Below are 22,961 nucleotides of genomic sequence, written 5' to 3' on the forward strand. Positions count from 1 at the left end.
ATAGTTTCTTTCCCAAAGCAATAACAGTCTTAAATGAAGCTAAACTTTTTTTTAATGATGTATGTTACTCAGCACTTTATCCACATTAGAATATTTATTATCCACTTAGTGTGAGGTGGGCAAGTGTTTTTATGTTATGGTCAGGATATATACAGAGTTTTGTATATATATATATATATATATATATATGTGTTACAATGATGATGCACCTTACTAGAGTGGCTCTTCAATTTCATTGTACTTAAATGCATTGACAATAAAGGCATTCAATTCAATATCATAATCACTGAAAATGATCAACAGAATGTTTTTTAATGGAGCGCTACATAATCTGCATATGATTATCCACAAATAGTAAAACATACAACAAAAGCAAGAGTGTAGAGCGACAACAATTTGTCGATTGGTCAATCAACAGAAAATTAATTTGAAACTATTTTGACAATCAATTACTGGTATTCAAAAAAGAATGCCGGTTTCAGCTTCGTAAATGTGAGAAACTGATGCTTTTCTTTGCCGTACATGATAAACAACAATAAATTGGGAAAATAATCAGAAGATTAATTGATAATGAAAATAATATGTGCTGCAGACCTAAACAAGTGCAAAGAAGTTTAGCAAAGGTGGCTGCCATTTTTGTTATTCGAACAAACATTTTCATCCATGTTGCAATGTATACATCATTAAATATATTATAGCATAAATGAATGAATCCTAGTCTTTTAGGAGCTCCTGAAGTAAATCTGCCTATGATAGGTAACTTCCCTTACTGTTTCAGTTGCCGAAGCATGAACTCCCTGTCCCTCTCCAACAGCATCCTATGAAAAGCCGTCTCTCTTGTTTGGCCTCGAGCCGTAGAAAAAGACCACAGAGAGTCCCTGTATATGGAGCTGTTCTTAGAAATCATGGATTTCCACAGAGGAGCCATCACACCATCAGTCAGTCCATAAAACAAAGACTAAGTCTTGGATGCAATACAGCCTGAGCTGGGAAAGCCTTGTCTGTAAAGATCCAGCAAAAAAAATACCTCTTGGCTGTCTTCTGATTCTAGTCACAGGACTTCTACCTTCTAAATAATATCAGTACTCAGAAAGTGAATATTAAACAAAAACTCCAAAGAAATTGCAGTCGTTGTAAATGCTGTTGTGTCAAAATAAAAGAAATCCATAAATAAGTGACTCAGTATATTTCAAACAGAAACAGTCTTCCACTAAGCTTGGAGGCGACTGAATGAGGCAACACAGTAAGACTGTCACACATTCACACTGAGCCTCTTAAGCCCAGCTGGTGGGACACCTGTACTGTAAGTCTATTTAACTAAAGCAAGTTAAGGGTAAAGGATCCACGCTGTGGATTAACAGCAACCTTCTGTCCCCTCTCCACCATAAGGAGCCATGTGGTGTGCCGCAGCGTGTCACAAGATAAGTTAAACTAATCACTAGGACAGAGTAGGTGCTCTGCAAAGTCAGCTAATAACTTCTGTGGGAGGCCCACAGATCACAATGCTGCAGGTGATTCTGAAGACCATTGGCTTTGTTGTTGCAAAGGTTTAGAGGTTACGATTTTTTTCAGTTTTGAAAGCACTATACCGAGCTGACTCACCGTAGGGCAAGCAACTCATGGCCGGTCTTGTCATCATGGCTCTCTGCACGCTCGCCTATGGACATAAAACAGGAAAGACAGAGCATAGTGGAGAGGAAATGTTGTTTAAAAGATGACAATTAATACATAAGATAACCACTAAAATGAGAAACTATAAACATGAACTGTCTTTCTGTACAATGATAGAAGATATGGGAAGTTGTTCCTTACGTCCACTGATCTTGGTGACCACTCTTTGTGCCAGGGCAGAGTTCTGTGCCAACTGCTCTCTAAAGCTCTGACCCATGTAGTAATCGATATCATTGGCCCGCAGCAGCTCCTCGAAGGCCTGGAAGTTGTAGAAAATTTTAGCAGGTATAAGAATATTGACTAAAAAAACACTCCTCTGATATAATTTTTGCCAATATGTAGAAATGTGATCAAACGTGGCTCAATGATTCATTGGGTTATTGCAGAATGGTTTGCAGTACCTTGGTGGTATCACCCAGGTGCTGGGTGAGGATTTGACAGACTCCTTGCCCCTCTCTCATCCTCTGCCTCAGGTGGGACAGCTCACGAGCTTGTGCCTGGATCAGAGAGTTGTACTTCCTGTGAAGGGAGTAAAGGAACCACAGTATTAATAGAGCGCTGTAAAGTCAGATGACTAATCATTCTCATGTGCATCCGTTAACTGATTCTGGATACAGTAAAGGGGCTTTACGGTACACAGGGCTCTCTGTCCACTCACCCAGGCCAGGTGGCACATTTCACCTCCTCTTCTTGGCCTTTGCCCTCCAGTCTGGAGCTCTTCAGCTGAGCCTCGAGCGATGCAACTCGTGTCATCAGTTCTTGCAGTTCCCTGCTGGGCTTAGGCCCTGAGCGAATCCCTTGGGTGTCAGACATCCAGCCTTCATCCTCTTCCACACCACTGGGGGCTGGGGATGTCTCAAAGGCCCAGTTTACCTAGAAGGTGAGAATAAAATTGGCATCATTCATAAATCAACATGAACCCAAAAGACCAGTGATGAAGAGCAGCTGGTTAACGTAACAGTACCTTGCGTGGGGTTCGCTCCAGGCTGGAGGCGTAGTCGCTGGTGGTAGACAGGGAGCGGACACGCAGCTGCAGCCCACGGATCACCTTGTGGCAGCGGCTCAGCTGTGAGCGGAGATCCTGGACCAGGTGCTGGAGAGAGGCTGACTCGTCCCCCATTTCATAAGCGCCTGTGTTACTGCTGCCAGCGTACCAGCTACCGCCCGCACCCTCGTAGTCCTGTTGGTGGGACAGTGACGTGCACATCTCCAGGTCGTCAAACTCTGAAGGAGGGAGAGATGAAGAGACATAAGGAGGATTAGTAAGTTTGTTGTTTTGCTGGGGAGAATGAAATGGGATGTTATAGTTTGAGAGAGATTTCTTTGTCACCTGGGCTGCTGGCGTCTTCTCTCTCAGCTTCGTTCTCACTGCGACCACAAGTCTCGTAACCCAGATCCTGGAGATCCACCTGCACCTGCTTACTGGCCTGCTGGACCGATGTCTCCGCTGCAGAGACGTGAGCAATAAATCACTGTCTGATTAAGATTCGGAGCACTTTTTTAGTTATTATATGTGTCATATAACATGTCTGCATTCCTGTATACTGTACATGTTCCTGAGCGTGACTCACTGAGCAGATCTCTGTAGTCCTTCAGTTGTTCAGCCTGAGCGTGGACCGTGGCCTCAGACACCATCAGCCTTTCCTGCAGCTCTCTGTTCTCCTGGTGGCTCAGAGCCAGATTGGAGCTCAGGCGGGCCGCCCGCTCACGGAGACCCTCCCCTATATCCTGCCAGAGCGCTCCCACCTCACTGCTGTCCTCAGCAGGCTCCACCTCCTGCAACAGCAATCATCATTTTAACGTATAGGAGCTTATGTTTGAAATGACACGCTTACTATCATACATAGAGTATGGCAGGACTCTTACTGTTAATATTTTAACATGGAAAGGCAGGCACAGCAATCAGGACACAGGACTAAAAGAACAAAACACCCATACATAGAGACTGTAAATGAGACCCAGTGATGAGAAGGGGAGGACAGGGCCTGGGGACAACGCTGCTCCAGTAAAATTACTAAAATCCGCTATCCAAGCAGCAAAGACATTGCTTTATTCACAGAGGTGAAACGTAACAAAGCATTTTTGCTAAATTTATCTGCCGGCTGCAGCCCTTTATCAAAATATAGTTTCAAATGAGATTCAATATCTGATGAGATTAAAAAACATGATTCAAGTTACTTATTGCAAGCTGGAATATTTACAATATTCAAATATTTTACCAGTTCAATGCATTCATTATTTAACACTAACCATCCTCAAAATGAACTGTTACTTGTGATACTTCATTGCCAGTAAGTTTAAAAATGTAACTGTCTTTAATTAGGACTTTTTACAGGGTCTTTTTCCAGTCTACTGAAATGTGGCACTTTCACTTAAAGGTCCCATGGCATGCTGCTTTTTGGATGCTTTTATATAGACCTTAGTGGTCCCCTAATACTGTATCTGAAGTCTATTTCCCAAAATTCAGCCTTGGTGCAGAATTACAGCCACTAGAGCCAGTCCCACAATGAGCTTTCCTTAGTATGCGCCATTTCTGTGTCTGTAGCTTTAAATGCTATTGAGGAGGAGAGAGGGGGGAGGCAAGGTGTAGGGTGGGGGTGTGGCCTTAACCAACTGCCATGCTTCGCTTGTTTGCAAACCATGATGTCTCTCTCTCATGGGTGGGCCAAATTCTCTGGACGGGCAAAGAAAAGAAAGGGGAGGTAACCTTTCCCATTATGATGTCATAAAGGGAAGATTCCAGATCGGCCCATCTGAGCTTTCATTTTCTCAAAGGCAGAGCAGGATACCCAGGGCTCGGTTTACACCTATCGCCATTTATAGCCACTGGGGGACCATAGGCAGGCTGGGGGAACGCATATTAATGTTAAAAACTTCATAAAGTGAGGGGACCTTTAAGTAAATTATTTTTTGCAGTTTTTCCACTAAGTATGAAATTGTGCACCATTTTACTCTCTTCAAGACATTGTCAGATGTATTGTCTGTATTTAACAACAAAATGACCATATTGCACAAAGGGTGGCAAAATATCATAAAGAACATGGCATGTCTCATGTACAATCCTACACACTAACCCAACAATAAACCTATTTAAGGCTTATCATAGTCCTTATAATAGAGAAGGGCGTTCATACAACTTAAAGGTAATTCTTTAAGACATAGGTCATGGTGTTGTTGCACTGAACCATATTTCATTGTGAGGTGTTGCTTTTATGTTCTCCTGTATTTTGAAGATGAGTTAAGGGGAAAATAAAATAAAATCTTTATGCCTCAGAACCCACCCACTCCCCCCCCCCCCCCAACTAAAATAGTCTGCTGCTGTAGCTCACTCAAAATTGAATTCCTATTTAAATGTATAATGTGTTACCGTGTCAGGCTGGTGTGTGAGATGACGGGGCGTCAGACAGCGTGGCCTCTTGCAGTGCCTCTTCCCTCGCCCGTCACTCAGACTAACACACGGATGACCTGGCTTCCCCACCGGCACTGGAGACATTTCCTCCTCTTCATCTTCTTTCTCAATACCCTCCTCCTGTTCTTCCTCGTCCTGATTCAGACTCCTGCGATTCCTCCCTGGGTTTGTCCTCGGTCCAACCACTTCTGCTCGTCCTCGGCTTTCTTTCAGAGCCTGGTTCTCCTGCTGCAGCCCCTGCAGTGCACTCCTGACAGGAGACGGAAAGAAAGACAAATAGACATATGCATGATGAAGCTGTCATCGACAATGATGTCCTCTTAGACAATCAAACCTGAAGTTTCCCCAGGATCTCCGAGACAAAAAAATGCACCTCAGCTGAGCCACGGAGGTGTATCCATCCCTCTCCAGTTGTGATCTTATTTCTTCAAGCTGGCCTTCAAGTATCTTCTTCGCTTCCTCAAGCTGCTTTACATCAGCTCTCTGTGACACCAGCGCTCTAGTCACAACCTCCGTTTCACAAACCTTAACACAAGTCAGACAAAAAAAAATGACGTTTGTTATGGTGCTACAATTTAAGTCACAAAGTAAAAGGCTTTCTCCAAGGTTTAAATGAGTACGAGATCCTAAATTAAAGAGATTTAACAGTGAAATGTAGATAAGAGGTATTTTACCTGAATGGAGGCCAAACTTCTGGCCGTCACTTTATCATCATCCTCCTCTATGCTGTCCGTGAACTCGTCACTGCTGCCATCTTCATCGTCTCCCTCCTCCTCCTCCTCCTCCTCCTCTGTGCTGAGCTCTGGAAACACAACAAAAACAACTGTATAAGGACAATATCCACTTGCTTTTATCCCCTTTTTGTTTACATCTTAAGCCTCTGTTATTCTTCTTATTCTTGCTGTTTTTCCATCTCTCCCTCTCTAGCATTCACTCTCTATCCCATTCTTTCCAGAACTCTGTTTGTACGCTGAATCACCGCTTTGGAAGTCATGGGACTAAAGGGAAATGTTATGTCATACGTTTCCTGATTGCCAAAAACACACTCAACTCAGTGCAACCCAGGACAAGTGTGTGTATTTTTGTGCGCATGAGAAATGATACAACTGTTATGGATCTTTGCATCATTTGTATTCACTCACATGTAAGGCTTTATGATTTGGTGCCAAAACTAAATATGAATGCAGCATGTCCTTTGTTGTGCGTTGTGAAAAGTATTGTACACACGCACAGGATGCCGGAGGCTCAGTGGAAAGTGACTGGCAGGAAGATTGCTTTACATAATAGGCCCTAATAATACACAACAACACACACACACACACACACACACACACACACACACACACACACACACACACACACCTCAAATACAGTGTGTCATGTGTGTATGGGTGTGAATCTTCAGTTGCTCAGTGCATTTTTGGGAGATGTTATGGTATTACTTGATAATCCGGATAAAGTTCAAAGACACTTACAGTAATACTGCAAATGTCTCCACCCTAAAACAGGTATTAAAATATAAATATATGAAATGTTATGTGCTGCTAGGGAGAGGCGGGGGAAGGGGGGGTTGATCGAGCAAACTGCTGGGTTATTATATATTGAACAATGTGCTCTGTAAGCTGAACTGACTGAATGTGGGGCCCTGTTTACACACTGCAGCACTACATATTGTCACTATTCATACTGGGGACATAAGGGGCAATCTTTGAAACTGTTGTTGGGTGTTTTTGTTATTTAAACATGGAATTCACTTTTTTTAAGATCTGGTATGTTGAGTAAAAGGGCTCACATGAGCTTCCCTTATTCAGTGAATTTGGCATTTTACTGTTGTGAATATCTAACTGAGCATTACAGCAGAACAGCCATGCAAACATGAAAACCATGCCACACTATCATGCATCAGGGGAGCAAGGACATGAAGGAAGAAAACACTGATTTGGATTGGAAATGTCTGATATTACACATTATAGTTTCATGTTTATATTAAAAGATAAAAACTGAATTATCTGCAGAAATCTGTTGACAAATTTAAGACTAAACACATTTATAATATGTGCGTTCCTATATTATGAAACTGGATATTAGGACAAACTGGGAGACTGAGGATGACACAGGAATGGTTCAAAAAGATAAAACACACGGTGGGTTGATCTCTGGGGAAAGAAGGAAGGTATATAAAAGGACCAAGTGGATTTCAGGTTTGGGATATTCTTAAAACAAATTCCCAATTAAACACAACAAACAGAAGTGCGTTTGACAAAAAGCCAGCATTTTTTTTTTTTTTTTTTTTTTATTTCTGTTGCATTAAAGATACAAAAAGAAGGGTTGACAAGGATTCCATGTCTGAGGCTAGATGAGAGATCAGGGCACAAATCCCAAGAAATCGTATTCTACCTACAGTAATATAAATATTGAATGGGCTAGTATTAGTTCTGGCATTCACATCTCGAGATTTATAGAGAGCACAGTGCAGACAGTAAAATTATTCGATATTTTATTTTCCTGCTTTCTTGGTACAAAGCTGAACTTAAGCTCAACAAGCAGACTATCTAAAAAAACAACAACAAATGTACTAAATTATCATAAGGTTACTTTAAAGTAATCAGCGTGCCCCTACCATCTTTATATCGAACGCGGCTGACCTAATGTTTCATGCATATCTGTCTAAACTAAAATGTAGCTAGTGCAGATAAAACTGCGTGAGCAATCCAAGGTTAAGATAAACTGAAGAAAACTACTTGGTCATCTTTTAGGATTTATATCTTGGGCCTTGTTAAGAGTGCACATCGCGTTCACAAACAGATGATATAAAAACAAATGATGGATGGTCAGACGTTTCACTGTAAGGCATGAGCTTGAGTTTTCTCGACAAGACGTAACTTCACTGTGACAGTAAGGCTTGGAAGAGTGACACCGGTGAGAGACAGTACACAGAAATGGCTAATACAGAACAATCGCACTGCAAAGCAATACAGGCCTTCTTTTTTTTAAACAATACAAAACATATTTACACCACACTCACAAAATATATTAATAAATAAGTCTGGGTTGCACGTTGCCACTTCATACCAGGTTAACTTGAACAGGCTTCTGCTACTGTGAGTAGTGCTTGTGCTATCTGGATGAAGCTGCCTAAACACCAACAGTCAGATTTTGGTTTTTATTCACACTTAAGAGAAGGAGAATTGTCATTGTTTTTCCATATTTTTTCATAAATCTGACCATCAGTGGCTACAGACCGCTCCATCTCACATAAAGAGTGTCACGCAGCAGTGCTGTGGTCAGACCGAGCATCACAGAGCGTTAGTGACAGTGCCCCCTGCAGCCCTGGAGGCTGGACCCTGCCCATCCCCACCTCCAAAGTCAGGCTGCCTTTTAGCTGGCCGTTCCAGCACCAGGGCCATGTTACGGGTCCTGGCCAGGACCTCCTCCAGCTGTCTGCGGAGTGCCTGAATCGAGTCTAGCTCGGTGTGGAGGGCCTGGATCTTCTCAGAACTGAGGAAAAAGGAAAAAAGTGTTTTAGGGCAACAACAGCAAAAAACTGCAACTTAGTGTATTCACAGGATAACATCACAAGACCTGGGTGCAGCTTTCCTACCTGTCACTGTTGGTGTGAATGTGCGTGAGATTTTGGTATAATCTCTTCTCCGCCCTCAGGGCATCATTCAGCTTGTTGTACTCTGACACAAGCTGCTCTAGCACACACTAGATCAGAGTGGCAGGCGGGGTAGAGGAGGAAGGAGACACATAATAAATGCATATCATTAAGCAGCACAAACCGTCAAATGCTGTCTAATGGGCAAAGACTGAAGCAAAATCCTACTTGATGATCAGTGCTGTCCCTAGTGTCCTGCTGGTGAGCCAAAGATAAACGCAGAGCAGAGAGCTCCTTCTGCGGGTAGAGGGCACAAAGACATGACTTGTGAGATAAAAAATTAAAAAAAGGATTGTTTTTATGCATCATCACAGGGTCCACACAGATACCTGAGCCTCCCTCTCCTTCTTCAGTACCAGCTGCAACTCCACCTGGAGAGCCTCCATCTCTGCCTCACTCTCTTTAGTGGATGGCTGCATCGCCTCCTCCTGGCCCTGCATCAGCTCCTGATGAATGAATTGTACAGTGAAGATCAGGTGTACAGGAGATGGAGCAAGGGGGTGGGGGGGGGGGGGGGGAAGCCAAGGGAGACAAATGAAAAGGTACCTTGATAAAGGCTTCTTTCTCTTTGAGCAGACTCCGCAGATGTTCTGTCTCTCCTCCCATCTCTCTCTCCTTGTCCTGTCTCAGCTCGCACAGCTCTCGCTCTCTCGATGACAGCTGTCTGCGGAGCTCCTGCAGCTGGACAGTCCGCTCACTAATCACAAGGGAGAGCCTGTACGAGTAGTCCTAAGAGAAAAGCGAGAGAGAGAGAGAGAGAGAGAATGAAGAGGTTGAAAGCTTTTAGTTGTTGCATTGCATTTCCATAACTATTACAATACCAGCAACAAGACTTACCTGCAGATACTGGTCTTTGGAGCTGAGAGTGTTCAGCATGTTCTGGACCTGTGCTTGGTGTTCATTGGACTGGCGGCTGCGGTCCGACAGCAGTTCCTGGAAGAGCTTTTCTTTCAGTGCCAGCCGAGCCTTCAACTCCTCTACAACCTCAGTGGGACCAGCCTGAACTCTGGCAACCAGGGCAGCTGTCAGATCCTAAACACACAGACGCACACGCACACCCAGAGTTAGAACGCCTGTTTTATTTGTTGAAATGAAAACAAGTAGCACAGGTTTGCCTATGTGGTCTGGTGTTCCAAAGCTTTGAAAATAACACAAACAATTACAGGCAATGACAATAATGTGCGTGCGTGTGCGTGTGAGTTACCTGTGCCTCCTGGCTGTGTGTCTGCAGAGCAGCCTGTAGCTGGCTGATGATGGTGTCTTTCTCTCTCAGGGTGTTTCTCTCCTTCTCCTCGCTCTGCTGCTTCAGCCACTGGAGGTTCCTGTAGGCCTCGGCCGCCTGCTCTAGCTCCAGCTCTTTGCCGCGCACCAAGGCGTCCAGACTCTGATGGTCACAATCACAGGTGTAACTGCACAAGAAGAACAATATAATACCTCGGAAATGTCTAAGATGTTCACAAACCCTGCCAGCTTTTAACCACAAATCGGAGTTCTGACGGTTCTGGCTTGTTTGAAATGTAAACATTGTAATGCTGGCAGCAAAGAAATGCATAATCTCTCTAATCTCGTGTTTTGATTGCACAAAGTGGCTTGTTGACAATTACATACCATTAGTACAAGCTGGCAGCTCTGACAGATATGTCTGTAGTGTGTGTGTGTGTGTGTGTGTGTGTGTGTGTGTGTGTGTGTGTGAGATGAGCGTACCGTGATGGTCTCCTCGTTGTTGGACAGGATGCAGCGCAGTCTCTCCAGGTCTCGCTCCTTCTCCCTAAGGGCCAGCTGCAGCCTCCTCACCTGGCCCTCGCGCTCCTCCACACAGCGGAATTTGTCATCGATTGAGTGCTGCAGATGGCGGAGGGGGAGAAAAATCACACTGCTGCTATCCTGGGCACCCTCAACTGTGATATTCATCATGTTCTGAGAGGGTGTGCAGTTTCCTAAGCTCATGCTCTATACAAACTAATTCAATCAAATGAGTAAGGGTATGAAATTCATGAACTTTTTTTGTCAGGGAACACCACTTTCAACGGATTTCTATGAAAAATGTGATCCTTTTCTATGGATTATAAAATAGCTTCATAAAACATAAAAATAGCACACTTCACTGCATACTAGCAACTAAGCACATCTTTCTCACTGCTGTTCGCTTAAAGACAATGGTAATGATGGTTTTCCTCCTGTCTCTCCCATTTTGGTTGGTTGTGAAATGTTATGATGACCTACAGTACAGATTTAGGAGGAGTTTGCATTACTGTCTACCACTGGCTCTTTCGACTGCTGCAAGATGCATAATTAGGTCTTTTCTCTCCATTTCACCTGCACTGTACAGGGTGTACAGGGAAGACTGTCGCATTAATCACACAGTATATGGTGTGGGTGTGTGTGTGTGTGTGTGTGTGTGTGTGTGTGTGTGTGTGTGTGTGTGTGTGTGTGTGTGTGTGTGTGTGTGTGTGTGTGTGTGTGTGTGTTTTACCTCCAGAGCTCTGTCTCTATCTTTAATACGCTCTCGTAGTTTCTCCAGCAGGGCATCTCTTGGTTTGGAGCTTCCTGACTCCAACATCTCTGAGTACTCCTAAAGATGTTCAGAAGGGATCAGAACCGTGTGCATGCCTGTGCATCTATGCAACTACATAATGTATGAATGGATTAAATGGGATTGTGTACAGTAGGTTACCTGTAACTGTTGTTCCTTGTCCTGCAGAGAGCACTGGAGCTGTGCGATGCTCCTGTCTGATTCCTGCACCACAGTGTGTCTCTCTGCCTCGGCCTCCTTCAGAGCGGCTCCTTTGGCCTGAAGCTCCGAGCGAGTTTTCTGAAGGGCACAGCGCAGGTCCTGCGGCACAGAGACGAGAGGTCACACATGCTGCACCCGTCGTACTTCCAAGACTTCATTCACACTCACACACTCACACACACACACACTAACCTGGTTGTGCTTTTCAGTGACCTCCCTGTGCTGCTGCACCTCCTGTAAATCAGCGCTGAGTCTTTCCTTGAACCTCGACAGGTCATCTCCCTGCCGCTGGCTCTGTCTCAGACTCCTCTGGCTGGCCTCCAGCTCCAGACCAAGGGAGAACAAGGAGCTTTGCACCCCAACCAGCTCGCCCTGCAGCTGGGCGAGCGTCAAGGACTCGCTGACCCCTTCTGGAGCCTAGAGAATGACCACAGACCAAAGGTCAGTATGTCATCGTCCTGGCGATAAGATTTCTCACTATCGATAAGGAATGATCCTGGATCAGGGTTTGCACCACTATATGTCACTATATGCCGGGGGACTTCCTATGACACACTGAGCTCCACTTTCCTCCTCTCTCACTCTCCATCTGTGTGCACGTTACTAACTTCGCTTCTTCCACGGAGCCCGGGTCAGGGTCCGGAGCCTCGCAGATTTCCTTGGATCGTGGTGGCACCAGAATTGCGTTTGCAGCTGCTGCAGAGATACTGCTCGACACCCTGCACTGCTACTACTATTATTACTAGTCATAGTTCCATTATCTTTATTGTTACTATATTTGTCACTGTTCATCATACCAACTGCTATAATTATTATGAATTATATTTCTGTATCTGTGTCCTAACCACCCACCAAGTGTCAGGCTCTGCCTGAAGTTTCTGTCTGTTTAAAGGACTTTTTTTCCTCGCCACTGTTGCACCAAATGCTTGCTCTTAGGGGGGAATTGTGGGGTCTCCGTGAATTACAGTGTTATTAGTTATTAGAGTGTGGTCTACTCTAGACCTACTCTACCTGTAAAGTGTCCCGAGATAACTTCTGTTATGATTTGACACTATAAATATAATTAAATTGAATATGTGCACCATGTCTCACCTTGCATTGAGCGAGCTGGTTGCGGTGGACCATTTCTCTCAGCTTACACAGTGTGGCGTTCTGCTCTTCCATCAGCTGGTACAGCTCCTGGGCCTTTAAGCAGAATACATCGCGGGTATGAGCACCTTCTCAACTACAGGTGTCATCTCACACAAGTTGACAACAAAGACCGACGCTCACCTCGTTGTCTTTGGTGCTGATGGTCTCCGTGAGATCCTGAATGGTTCTTTCTTGACTCTGAGCAGCCTGGCGGATTGAACGCAGCTCACACTCCATCTCATTCAGCTTCTCCTGCAGCTTCTGCAGACGGAAACAGCCAGGTTACACTGTAAGGCTGTCATCACTTCTATGATGTGGATTCATCAAATCTTACTGTAATGAGGCATTTTTTAAGCGCCATACCATATTTTTGGCCTCACTCTCGTGGATCTTGGCCTGCAGGGATTGGACCTGTAGCTGGGCCTTCTGAAGCTCGCTGACACACTGGCCGGCTGCACACTCATACTGGTTCAGTTGACTCTGCTGCTCCTCAACGAGGCTCTGCAATGGAGAAAATAAGGTAAGTGTCTGTGTTTGAAGTTATAAAAAACACTCAATGTATGCGTTAACTTGTTTAGGCTTCTACCAAAATACAGCAGCTGAATTATTTGTGAGGAAAATATATATATATATTTTTTTTCAAATTCATGAAAAAGGCAGAGGCTGCGAGCTGCATAACTTTTGCTGTGTATTGAGTAATATGTGTACAAAGTCTGCTCATTCATGTGTGTACTGTGTAAAAAGCCACGACGGACAGAGAGCCTCTGAAGGGGTGGGAGAGTGTCTGCATGCGTGAGTTAGAGCGAGTTAGCGTGCTCAAAGTGCTCTGTGCCACTATTATCTTTACATAACCTTGTTTCCAACTTTCACTTACTAGAGGATGAATATCATTAGGATACACAGACTTATACTTTGATTCACCAAGATCAATTTGTGGTTTAACATAGCTGAGATTAACATTCTGATTTTTACTGTAATTAGTTTTTTTTTCCGAATAGAAATTATTAAGTTAACATATCATTTAAATAGGGTTATTGTACTAACCAACCAGAGTTGAGACGACAGAATGGTCTGACATTGCGTGGTTCACTTTGCCTCAAGGGCTCGGAGTAAAAATAGGCCAGTTAGTGGGAGTCACTCTGTCTTACTGTCTCCCCACATCTAACCTACTTCGGTCAGCAGCCCTGGCTCGAAGATCACACAGAGACAAATAATCACCCTAAAAAAACTACTGCTGAGGTTTATTGTCTTGAGGAATTTTAGGATTGCACACATGAAATACAGAAGCATACCTGTCCTCACATACTAGAGCAGAAAATCCTGTGCTACAAAAACACTAGTTTGTAACTGGAAGACTGGTCATTTGTCTGCAGTATTTGGCAGCTGTGACAGAGGACACATTAGATCCTCAAAATTGTAATCGAAAAACATTTAAATATATAAGCAATTATATATTAAACATATATTAAATATACACACATATTAAACTGTATGCTTTCTACTTTATTGACATGACGAATGACCTCTTTGTGCGTGCACACACACACAGTAAGTAGGCCATGCTGTGTCACAGCTTACCCTCACCTGACTGCTCATGTAACACACACACACACACACACACACACACACACACAAGGGGTGAGAATACTTGTTTGGTGTCAAACATCGAAGCCTGTTGGGATGGTTCATTAATAGTGCTGCAAATACTGCAACTTGCAGTGAATAGGCAAAATCCTTGTTTTCATCATCATCATCACCATCCTTGTCAAGGTTTTATACCTGATGAGGACGTGGGGGAGGATACTCTTTGTACAAATCTTCCAGCAAATCTTGCATGTAAGCCAGGTTCAGATCCTGATCACCAAGCCTCATCAGAGGGGGATCCAGCTCAGGTGTTGGCATGTGGTTGTCTCCTTCTCCCTCTGGAGTTCCATAAGACATTCCCAGAACAGAATCAGGGAAGCCCAGCCTTGAACCTCCATTACTGGTGCTCCGTCGGAGCAGCACAGGCAGCTTGCTCCCCTTAGAGCTCATGACGGGCCGGTAGACAGCATAGCTCTGCAGCAAACAGAGGGCCAGAGAGAGGCTGGGTCCAGGTGAGGCTTGGCCACGTGGGGCTCCCATGTGCTCCTCAGAGAGGGAGTCGGATATCCGGTCATCTACTAGTTCCCTGGGGGAGCTCAGCGGCCCATCTGTTATGGCTCCAGGCTGAACATATTCCTCAGTCGTCTCTAAGGATGCTATAGAGGGGCTGGAGCTGGCTCGTCCAGCCAGGGTACGATCACTGTCTGATGTCCTCGAGGGGTCCTGAGAACCAGGGACCAGAGTTAAAGAGGAGGGGGGTTCTTCTGAATCCTCCACATTTTTTCTTTCTCGTAGTCCTTCTCCACCACCTCCCACTCCTCCAGTCACACTCCCTCCAATAACACTGGCTGAATATCTGGATGACGGCCCACAGGAAATGCTCCTTGCAAGCTTCCTGGGCACCTTACAGACAGCTTCGTAGTCAGAGTCCGCCACCCGCCAGTAGGAACATCCCCGACACCTCCTGGGAGTGCTGGGAACACAACGATGCGAGCCTGCCACTGTAACCTCTGACCCTGGACCAGCAGGACACTGAGGTTGGTGGTGGTGTTGACAGTCCAGGCCGTCGTCGGCCCAGGACTCATACAAAGAGTAGACCAGATCATCCTGGAGCAGGGCACAGTACTTTGCATGAGTGAGACCTGAAATGTCCACCATCCCATCTCCTGGTCCTTCATCACCCCCAGGTAATGTTACAGCACCCTCCTCTGAGTTAGTTTTCCGGTAGAGCCCACCGATGCACTGCCTCAGCCGGTGTTTCTCCTGCAGGAGCCGCTGCAACCTCTCGATGGAAAGGGCCTCCACTCGGGCGATCACTGTGTCGAAGCGGTACATGCGGTCCAGCATGAAGGTGCACTTGGAGCAGGCGAACTCTCCTCTGCCATCCCGGGTCAGCTCTTGCCCTAGAGCGTGAGACAGCAGCACCTGCAGGTTGAGCTTGGGGGTGGGGTGGAAGATCCATCGCCGCTGGTTACCGCAGAGCTCCCGTCCACAGATGCGACACGTCTCCTTCATCTTGAGATCAAGCATTCCACAGGTTTATAATTATCCTTATTTACTCTGACATGAGGAAACCCGAATCCTTATGATGAATTTGATCCCATGTGAACACCCAAGAGCATGAGGTTTCAAGCTGTATCAGAGTAAACACAAGCTTTGAGAGCACAATAAAAGCTTTTTTTTTTTAAATCTGAGATCATGTAAAGCTGTTCATGACATCAGTTCTTGCAATGGCATCAAATTCAAAGGCATAAACATAGATGAAATGAGGTAGACAAGGAGAAGCAATATGCTTGTAGAGAATGGTTGAGGTTCTTGGCAGGACTGAAATCTATGAGGTAAAAATCTAGGTTAACAGATATATAGTGACTCATTAAAAAATATCCATCAGCCCAGGATCACCATTCATTTGCCGGAGGCGCAGGTGCATCGGGGATATGGCGCACACTCCCACAGACGCACAGCGAAGTCATGTGAATGTGTCATCAATGAGATGCAGTATTTATCTGGAAATCGTCCTTGCGCTGTCACCAAACCGCTGTTTCGCATTACCCAACAGCACCGCACGAGCCTCTGCACCATCAATCGGCTGTCACGGACACACAAGCCGCACCGCGCGCAGCCAGGTTAATGCCCGGGGATCGGTAGTAATCCGGATACGGACACAGAGCAGTAACAGGCGTCCTAGTACAGTTTTCTGAATCTTTCCCCGATGTCTGCGCCTGAACAATGGACTCTTCATTCATTTCAGAGCCTTAACCGACAGCTCGAGAGGCAAACACGCGCTCTCGGTGTCGTTACTTCGTGCAGTCGGAGATCTTCCGGGCTGACAACGATGAAGCTGCCTGAAGCAGACCGGCAGCGGCGGAGCGCACCATTTAGAGAATACAGGGGTCGGAGAAGCCCGGCGCAGTCATACAGAGATGTTGACCGTTTAATATCCACCATGAATCCGATTCAGAACGACCATTTTCATTTTAAAACACATTATAAAATGCAAACCCGAAAATATTAGCTTTATTTTGGGGTTATTGGTAAAGAGACAGTTTGATGTTCACCTGAGAGTCTGTTACTTCCTCCCGCCCGGTTTACTAAGCTCTGCTCGCCTGACTGAACAGGTGAAATGCTCAGTAGCATTTTTACATTAGTGACGCTCTGTAAAATGTAAGAGTAGAGACAGATTCTATTCTATTCTAATTTTTTATATATATATATATATATATATATTGTATAATATTTATATTGTATAATCATTCAAAATCATTATTATAAGATATTATATACAATGTATTCATTCTTTACAAGGTTTATACATTACTACACTATATGCGCTGTAGAAAACTACTACTACTGTATGTGATAACATTAGATATCATATCCTATTTTTTTCTAATATCCTATTCTGTTTTGTGTTAAAGAAAATCAAATGGACAGCTAAATATACAGCACAAACATACAGCACAATGTCAGCTCTTCAGTCATAATCATGCTGTAGAGCAAGGGTTGACCAGAACTATTCACTTTCCAGTACTTTACACAAAACTGTACTGCATATGAAATACAATATACAAACCAAAACGTGTGTTGTATAAATTACAATTAGTATAAAACATTGCCTAATTTTGTATTTCTGCAATAATCACGTTACTGGGAATTGTGTATACAACATCATTAGACCACTACAGACAGTTCTACTAACTGACTACAGAACAGACCAATAAACTTGATCATTTTTATGTTCTATTCTATTTTTATTCATGTATTCCGGGTCACCTGCCTGACCTTTTGTCGTATTTTACCAGGCCAGAGGATCTACAGAGTCAAAACAAAAGCAGATTTTCAGTGAGCAATAAAACCAGTTACCTAGATAACACAAACTGTTGCAGTTTGAGATGGCTGCTGTGAAGTTTGCCTGAGGTTACATATGAAAATAAACTTTGAATAGACTTCATTATCATACTGGCAGTATAACACAGTCAGTGCTTCACATAGTCTGATTTGAATAATCAATACACTGAGTCAGTTTTCATATATACATATCAGTTTCAGCTACATAACTGCTGTTACAACTGCTGTTTGTCCTTTATTAAGTAATTAATAGCAGTGGAATTAGGCATTTATAAGAACTGCCAGAGGATTTTGCTTATTTGGGCATTTTTCATTATATAAGGCATGTCAAAGAATTATTGCTAAAGCTCACTTAGTTGACTTGCTAACTTGCTAGCATATTACTGAGCTTACGTGTGGTGGTTTTCGTCCTTTAATAGAGCCCTCATCAGACCAGCGTAACTTGTGTCAAAACATGCTATTGTCTCAAGAAGTATTATTTGTATTTCTTGTTGCCGTGGTGCAGATATTTCAACAATGATTTCACTGTGGCGGTCAAACAACCAGGCCAGTCTCATGCATTTGACTGTGCTATCTCTGCAGTGACCACAGTTTTTGTTTTCCCGAGGGTGCACAAACAGATGGTCATGCTGTCACGCTGTGACTTCCATGCAGATATGCAGAGCATCATCCTCAATGTGCGAGTCAGAGTCATGGAACCTTGTGTCTGCCTTAAGATCCTTGATCGCTGATTGTTTGAAAGATAATAACTGGGCCTGAGTCCAGATGTTTATTAGAATTTGCCGCAGACAGCCAACAACACATGTGGGAAGAATGCAGCTGATAAATAGTCTGGACATATGATACTTCTTCTTATTGATCAGATGTTTGTTTTGTGAAATTGAATGTTCATAAATACAAGCAAATGTATAAAGAATTTAGTTCCAAGCCAATCACTACACATTCTTTTTGAAAAGGAAACCCTGGAAATAATTGTCTTGAGAGGTTTCGGATTAGACATTTCTTTCCTGGCTCTTCCTCTCTCTCCAGACATAGATTTGCCCTAAATGGCTGTGGTGTCTGGGGAACTAATTAAGAGCTCTTATTGCGAGTGTGTCTGAAACAACACAACTTGATATCAGTGTTGTGGTCTCTGAGCACTCAAAGGTCAACTTGACCTATCGACAACCCAGCTGAAACCAGACCCGCTAAACTGCTAACCAGCGAAATGCTTGCATGCACACACGCACCTACGAAAGAAGACGCCTCATGGGAATGTGTACACACACACACACACACACACACACACACACACACACACACACACACACACACACACACACACACACACACACACACTCTTAATGTCTTGCTTTACCACAGTAACACTTATCAGTTAAAGACACAAGTCTCATTTTAAGCTACAAAATATGGCAAACCATTTTTGATTTAGCCATATTTTATCTGCAATGTTGTTTCCTTAAATTCTTAAAATGCTAATATATGTTGCATGGTATATTGGATAATAAAAAACCATTGTCATATACATTTTTTTTTTTATTCTATAAGCTGTCACATTATTGTGCACATATACTGTATGAACCACCAACAAACAACTGTTACCTCCCGTTGCGATGGTCCTCTACATTGACCCAAAACCCTGCATTTCAACACAATGGTAGTTCAAATCGCCCCCTTACAAAAACAAACAGCCTCTCCTCATTGTACTTGCTATGTCTTTTCTTATTTATATAAAAACTAAATGTTGCATATCATATGCAAATTACTATTCTTGTCACACACCAAGGTACTAGCCCACTATTCTCTTAGTGATAAAATGTTTTAGTACACACTCATCCAGACACACTCAGACATACAAACCTTTACACACACATGCACCCAGTGTGAAGGCTGAGCAGAGAGCCTGCCTGGTGAGGACATTTGCATCCTTCATCCACTACTGATTTACAAGTTAAAATGCCTGTGATGCTTTCAGGCTATAGCCAAACAACATGATGCAATGCTGCACAGCATTAGAAAGATGAATAATAAAGATAATTATGGTTATGATTATTAATTTATAGAAGTGCAAATTGATAGTAAAGACTCCCTCTGAGTAGAGGGAGCTGACATGAAGGTAATGGTCCCCCTCCATTTGTAGTTTCATTAGAGGAGGGAGAGAAATGTGTCCTTGGGGATGTCAAAGCCTGTAAATGTAATGAGATTCTGGCACTTTGTATAATGGAATAAACCCTCTGTATGATTTTTCACTGGAAGCCTCGGATGATGCTCCATCCATTGCAGCATTACAGTTCTAAGCACTTCATTTTTGTGTCGTGTTCCTTGCCTTCCTCTTCAGAGGAAGTTCATCACCATATATCTATTATGTTGTTTGCCAATCAGATTGGAACAAGCCACCGTCAATGACTCATTGAAACATTCCGGTTTAGGTTGAACAAAGACGAGCAAAGTTCACTTCATGTTCCCTTACTTTTTGCCGTGACATTGTATTACTGAGAGTAGCTGTATGATTTTATTATGCTGATTTCTGCACAAAACATTTTGAAAAGACATTTTGAATACTGCACTTTCCTTCAGTGGTAAAATGAGAAGACATTTGGCCAAAGCTGGTTGGTTCTGTACCAACCTCATAATGTACGTACTGGTCATATTGCAAATTTTCTGATCTCCCTTTATCTTACTATAATATACTATACTATACTATACTATACTATACTATAGGAAATTAAAAAAATATTCAAATTTGTATCATTTTTTATCTACAGTTGTCAGCCCTTGTGTTAAAATGCAATGTGTCACTTCTCCATAAAGAGGCAGAGTCTGTCGGACCTTAAACAACGAGAACTGTGATGCTGTTCTGACGCTTAGTGGAGAACTCTATAATGACATGTGAAGACTAATGAACCAACAGACAAAAATACAGAGCTCCACGTACCTGCATCTTCTGTCCGATGCGCAGCCTCTCTCGACCAAGTTCCTCCTGATAAAACTGTAGTAGAAGAGACAGACTATAAACCTACTGTATGTACTAATCTAATAATTCAAAACAAAATGTTATAAACTATCTTCAGAATAATGTAACATTATAGAAAATCAGTCAAGTTAAGGAATAAATCTTTACAGAAATCATATATCATGTGTGTCAATACTTGCATACGTGTTTCACTGCAGTGTTTGTGTTAGTGTGTGTGTGTTTGTGTTTGTATAACTAGCAGTTTGTGTGGGCAAATAGCTCTTGTGACCTACATGAATAGCTGTTAAGATAAGGTTTAGGAATGTCACATATGCTGCTTCAGGAGCCTTGTCTAGAATAGAAGTCTGACCAGAGGAGACATGGTGGTCCAGAGGAATGCACTAAACATGTGCAGGGATTGACAGAAATACTCTACGTACATATATAATGGATAAATAGCTGCTGGAAACACTTTGACTGAACAATTCCTAAGGTTAGAGAAAGTTTGGAAATCCATTCGCTAAGACTCAGCGGCAGAGACGCCACCTAAGAGGATTTTTGATGTGAGGTGTCATTCAAAACCGAAATAAAATGTGTGCTTACATCCACATCCTTGTCCTTCTGCAGCAGGGAGGAAGACAGCTCCTGAACCTGTCCCTCGAGGTCTCCCACCCTGAGTGTGAGATTTGTCTTCTCTCCGCTCAGCTCTGTGATGAGCGCCTCCTTGGAGCGCAGCTCTTTAGTCAGCTCCTCTATTAACCTGAACACAGACAGATATGTTAGTTATATATTATATATTATATAATATGTTATTGAGACAGGGAGGTGGATTTGGTTTTGTTTGATATTGGTGGTTTGAGGAGATTCCTTATTATTTTGCACCTGTCTTTGTTGGTGTTGGATGAAGACAGGATGCTGGGAGGCCTCTCGTCCTCTGTGATGTCCTCCATGGGGGTGTCTAGGGAGAGGAGGGAGGCGTGGGAGTGCGATCCAGCCAGCGAGGCCATCCGCTCAGCCTCGCTGCGTGCTAGCTGGGCCTCCTGGAAATACACGGACAAACAACAGTTATGACTTGTAGAGCTGAGGCACCTGTGTGTCAGTTCAACTAGCTGAAGGTGTGAGCGGACAGACCTCCTGCAGGAGCTGAATCTTGGTCTCAAGCACTTGCTCCATGTGGTCGATTTCCTGCTGTCTCTCCCGACACCGTCTCTGCAGCTCTGCCTCATTGTGATTGGACAAGCTCTCCGCTGTTGTGCTGTGTAACAGGGGAAAAGACAGGAGTTAATTAGAGGTATCACACTGAATACAGATCAAATCAACTCAGTTTATAAACACACAAATGTAGTCGGAGGGCTCAGCATTAGAACATGAAGGGGAGCCAAGAAGCAATGATGTCATCACCTTCCTGTCTGCTGCGTTGCTCATGGGATACCCGACACCCTCCCACTCATAGCGGAGATTAAGTAAGTTGCCCCACCCATGTAGGCTTTTATTGTCATCGTAAGTGATGTTCACACAGTCTGACGGTGGTGAAAGGCTTGACGTAGATACAGCAGTGGATGCAATTTGGGTCCTTTTTCCCGTTGTTAGTAACCTGGACTTTGTGATGTCACACTCAGCTGATAAACACTGCAAAAACTACACAGCTTTGAAATGAACCTTTTGAACTTTCTGAAATTTGAAATTCCTCACACGCATCCTGCTTCTTTGCATTTTCGGTCCATGACCTAAGTGTTCCCCTCACTGCTTCAGACCCCAACTGTGCAAGCATCTGTCTTTATCACTTAGTCAGTCAACAATGCTATCCCAGAATTTCTGCTCCCAGAATGGCACACGCCACGCTGTCGCCATGAGTCCTGTCCGGGACCTTCTCTACATACGTTTTTAACTCTGTCCACCGCATGCAACAGCTCAAATAACTGGGATATTTTGAACCAGTCTGAGTAATGCAAATGTCTGTCTTGTCCGTCTTTATGTGTGGCGGACAAGAGCTTCATGCCATGCGCCAGCCTTTCTGCAGGACATCAGTTATCTGGGTCTGTCAACAACGCAAACAATTTAAAAAAGGCTTTGAGTTCATGATATTGAGATTGAAGACACTGTCATATAAGACTGTGCTTAACAAATTGACAAGCACTGGCAAGAATAGGTGTTGGTTGGACTGTAACAATACTACAGGAGAAGGGCGGTAGTGACGAACTGCAACAGAATAGAGGCCAGTAATAAGAGCCAATTTATCCTTTTCAAGAGCACCAACCGTCGGCCAATGATAAACTATACTGATTCAAATGTCAACAACCCTGACCTTTAAGCAGCCTCTCTGCCGATTTCAGCAGTAACTATTATGAAGTGTAAGGCATATAGCATGGGAACTGATATGCCACCATGCTAACAACGCGGAAAGACGTCCACCCTTGTCTACATTGCCCATGCAATCTACTAAACTCCTGCAGCAGGCTCAAGCTCCATCCTG

General features: G+C 43.7%; 1 protein-coding gene across 7 annotated transcripts in view; it reads right to left on the reverse strand.

Annotated features, from left to right (window-relative positions):
• Nucleotides 1–22,961, reverse strand: part of wu:fj49a02 (myomegalin) — a 48,345-nt gene that overhangs the window by 8,330 nt on the left and 17,054 nt on the right. For 6 of the 7 annotated variants that reach the window (XM_028593970.1, XM_028593968.1, XM_028593967.1 and 3 more), the window contains exons 1-25: nucleotides 14,383–16,532; nucleotides 12,967–13,104; nucleotides 12,745–12,864; nucleotides 12,565–12,657; nucleotides 11,665–11,889; nucleotides 11,413–11,571; nucleotides 11,212–11,310; nucleotides 10,443–10,580; nucleotides 9,943–10,122; nucleotides 9,576–9,770; nucleotides 9,285–9,467; nucleotides 9,068–9,184; nucleotides 8,907–8,975; nucleotides 8,682–8,788; nucleotides 8,439–8,578; nucleotides 5,755–5,882; nucleotides 5,454–5,605; nucleotides 5,039–5,330; nucleotides 3,243–3,447; nucleotides 3,002–3,118; nucleotides 2,636–2,895; nucleotides 2,330–2,544; nucleotides 2,073–2,190; nucleotides 1,813–1,930; nucleotides 1,603–1,657 (exon numbers count right to left, since the gene is read on the reverse strand). In XM_028593970.1, coding sequence (XP_028449771.1) covers nucleotides 1,603–1,657; nucleotides 1,813–1,930; nucleotides 2,073–2,190; nucleotides 2,330–2,544; nucleotides 2,636–2,895; nucleotides 3,002–3,118; nucleotides 3,243–3,447; nucleotides 5,039–5,330; nucleotides 5,454–5,605; nucleotides 5,755–5,882; nucleotides 8,439–8,578; nucleotides 8,682–8,788; nucleotides 8,907–8,975; nucleotides 9,068–9,184; nucleotides 9,285–9,467; nucleotides 9,576–9,770; nucleotides 9,943–10,122; nucleotides 10,443–10,580; nucleotides 11,212–11,310; nucleotides 11,413–11,571; nucleotides 11,665–11,889; nucleotides 12,565–12,657; nucleotides 12,745–12,864; nucleotides 12,967–13,104; nucleotides 14,383–15,717 — 4,958 coding nt within the window. In that variant the 5' untranslated portion in view covers nucleotides 15,718–16,532. Of the gene's footprint in view, nucleotides 1–1,602; nucleotides 1,658–1,812; nucleotides 1,931–2,072; nucleotides 2,191–2,329; nucleotides 2,545–2,635; nucleotides 2,896–3,001; nucleotides 3,119–3,242; nucleotides 3,448–5,038; nucleotides 5,331–5,453; nucleotides 5,606–5,754; nucleotides 5,883–8,438; nucleotides 8,579–8,681; nucleotides 8,789–8,906; nucleotides 8,976–9,067; nucleotides 9,185–9,284; nucleotides 9,468–9,575; nucleotides 9,771–9,942; nucleotides 10,123–10,442; nucleotides 10,581–11,211; nucleotides 11,311–11,412; nucleotides 11,572–11,664; nucleotides 11,890–12,564; nucleotides 12,658–12,744; nucleotides 12,865–12,966; nucleotides 13,105–14,382; nucleotides 16,533–20,470; nucleotides 20,525–21,091; nucleotides 21,249–21,370; nucleotides 21,529–21,619; nucleotides 21,744–22,961 lie in introns of those variants that run through there. The other variant, XM_028593971.1, reaches the window with a different exon arrangement.

Source organism: Perca flavescens, chromosome 12, assembly GCF_004354835.1.
Source record: "Perca flavescens isolate YP-PL-M2 chromosome 12, PFLA_1.0, whole genome shotgun sequence".
In the NCBI taxonomy this organism is placed as follows: Eukaryota; Metazoa; Chordata; class Actinopteri; order Perciformes; family Percidae; genus Perca; species Perca flavescens.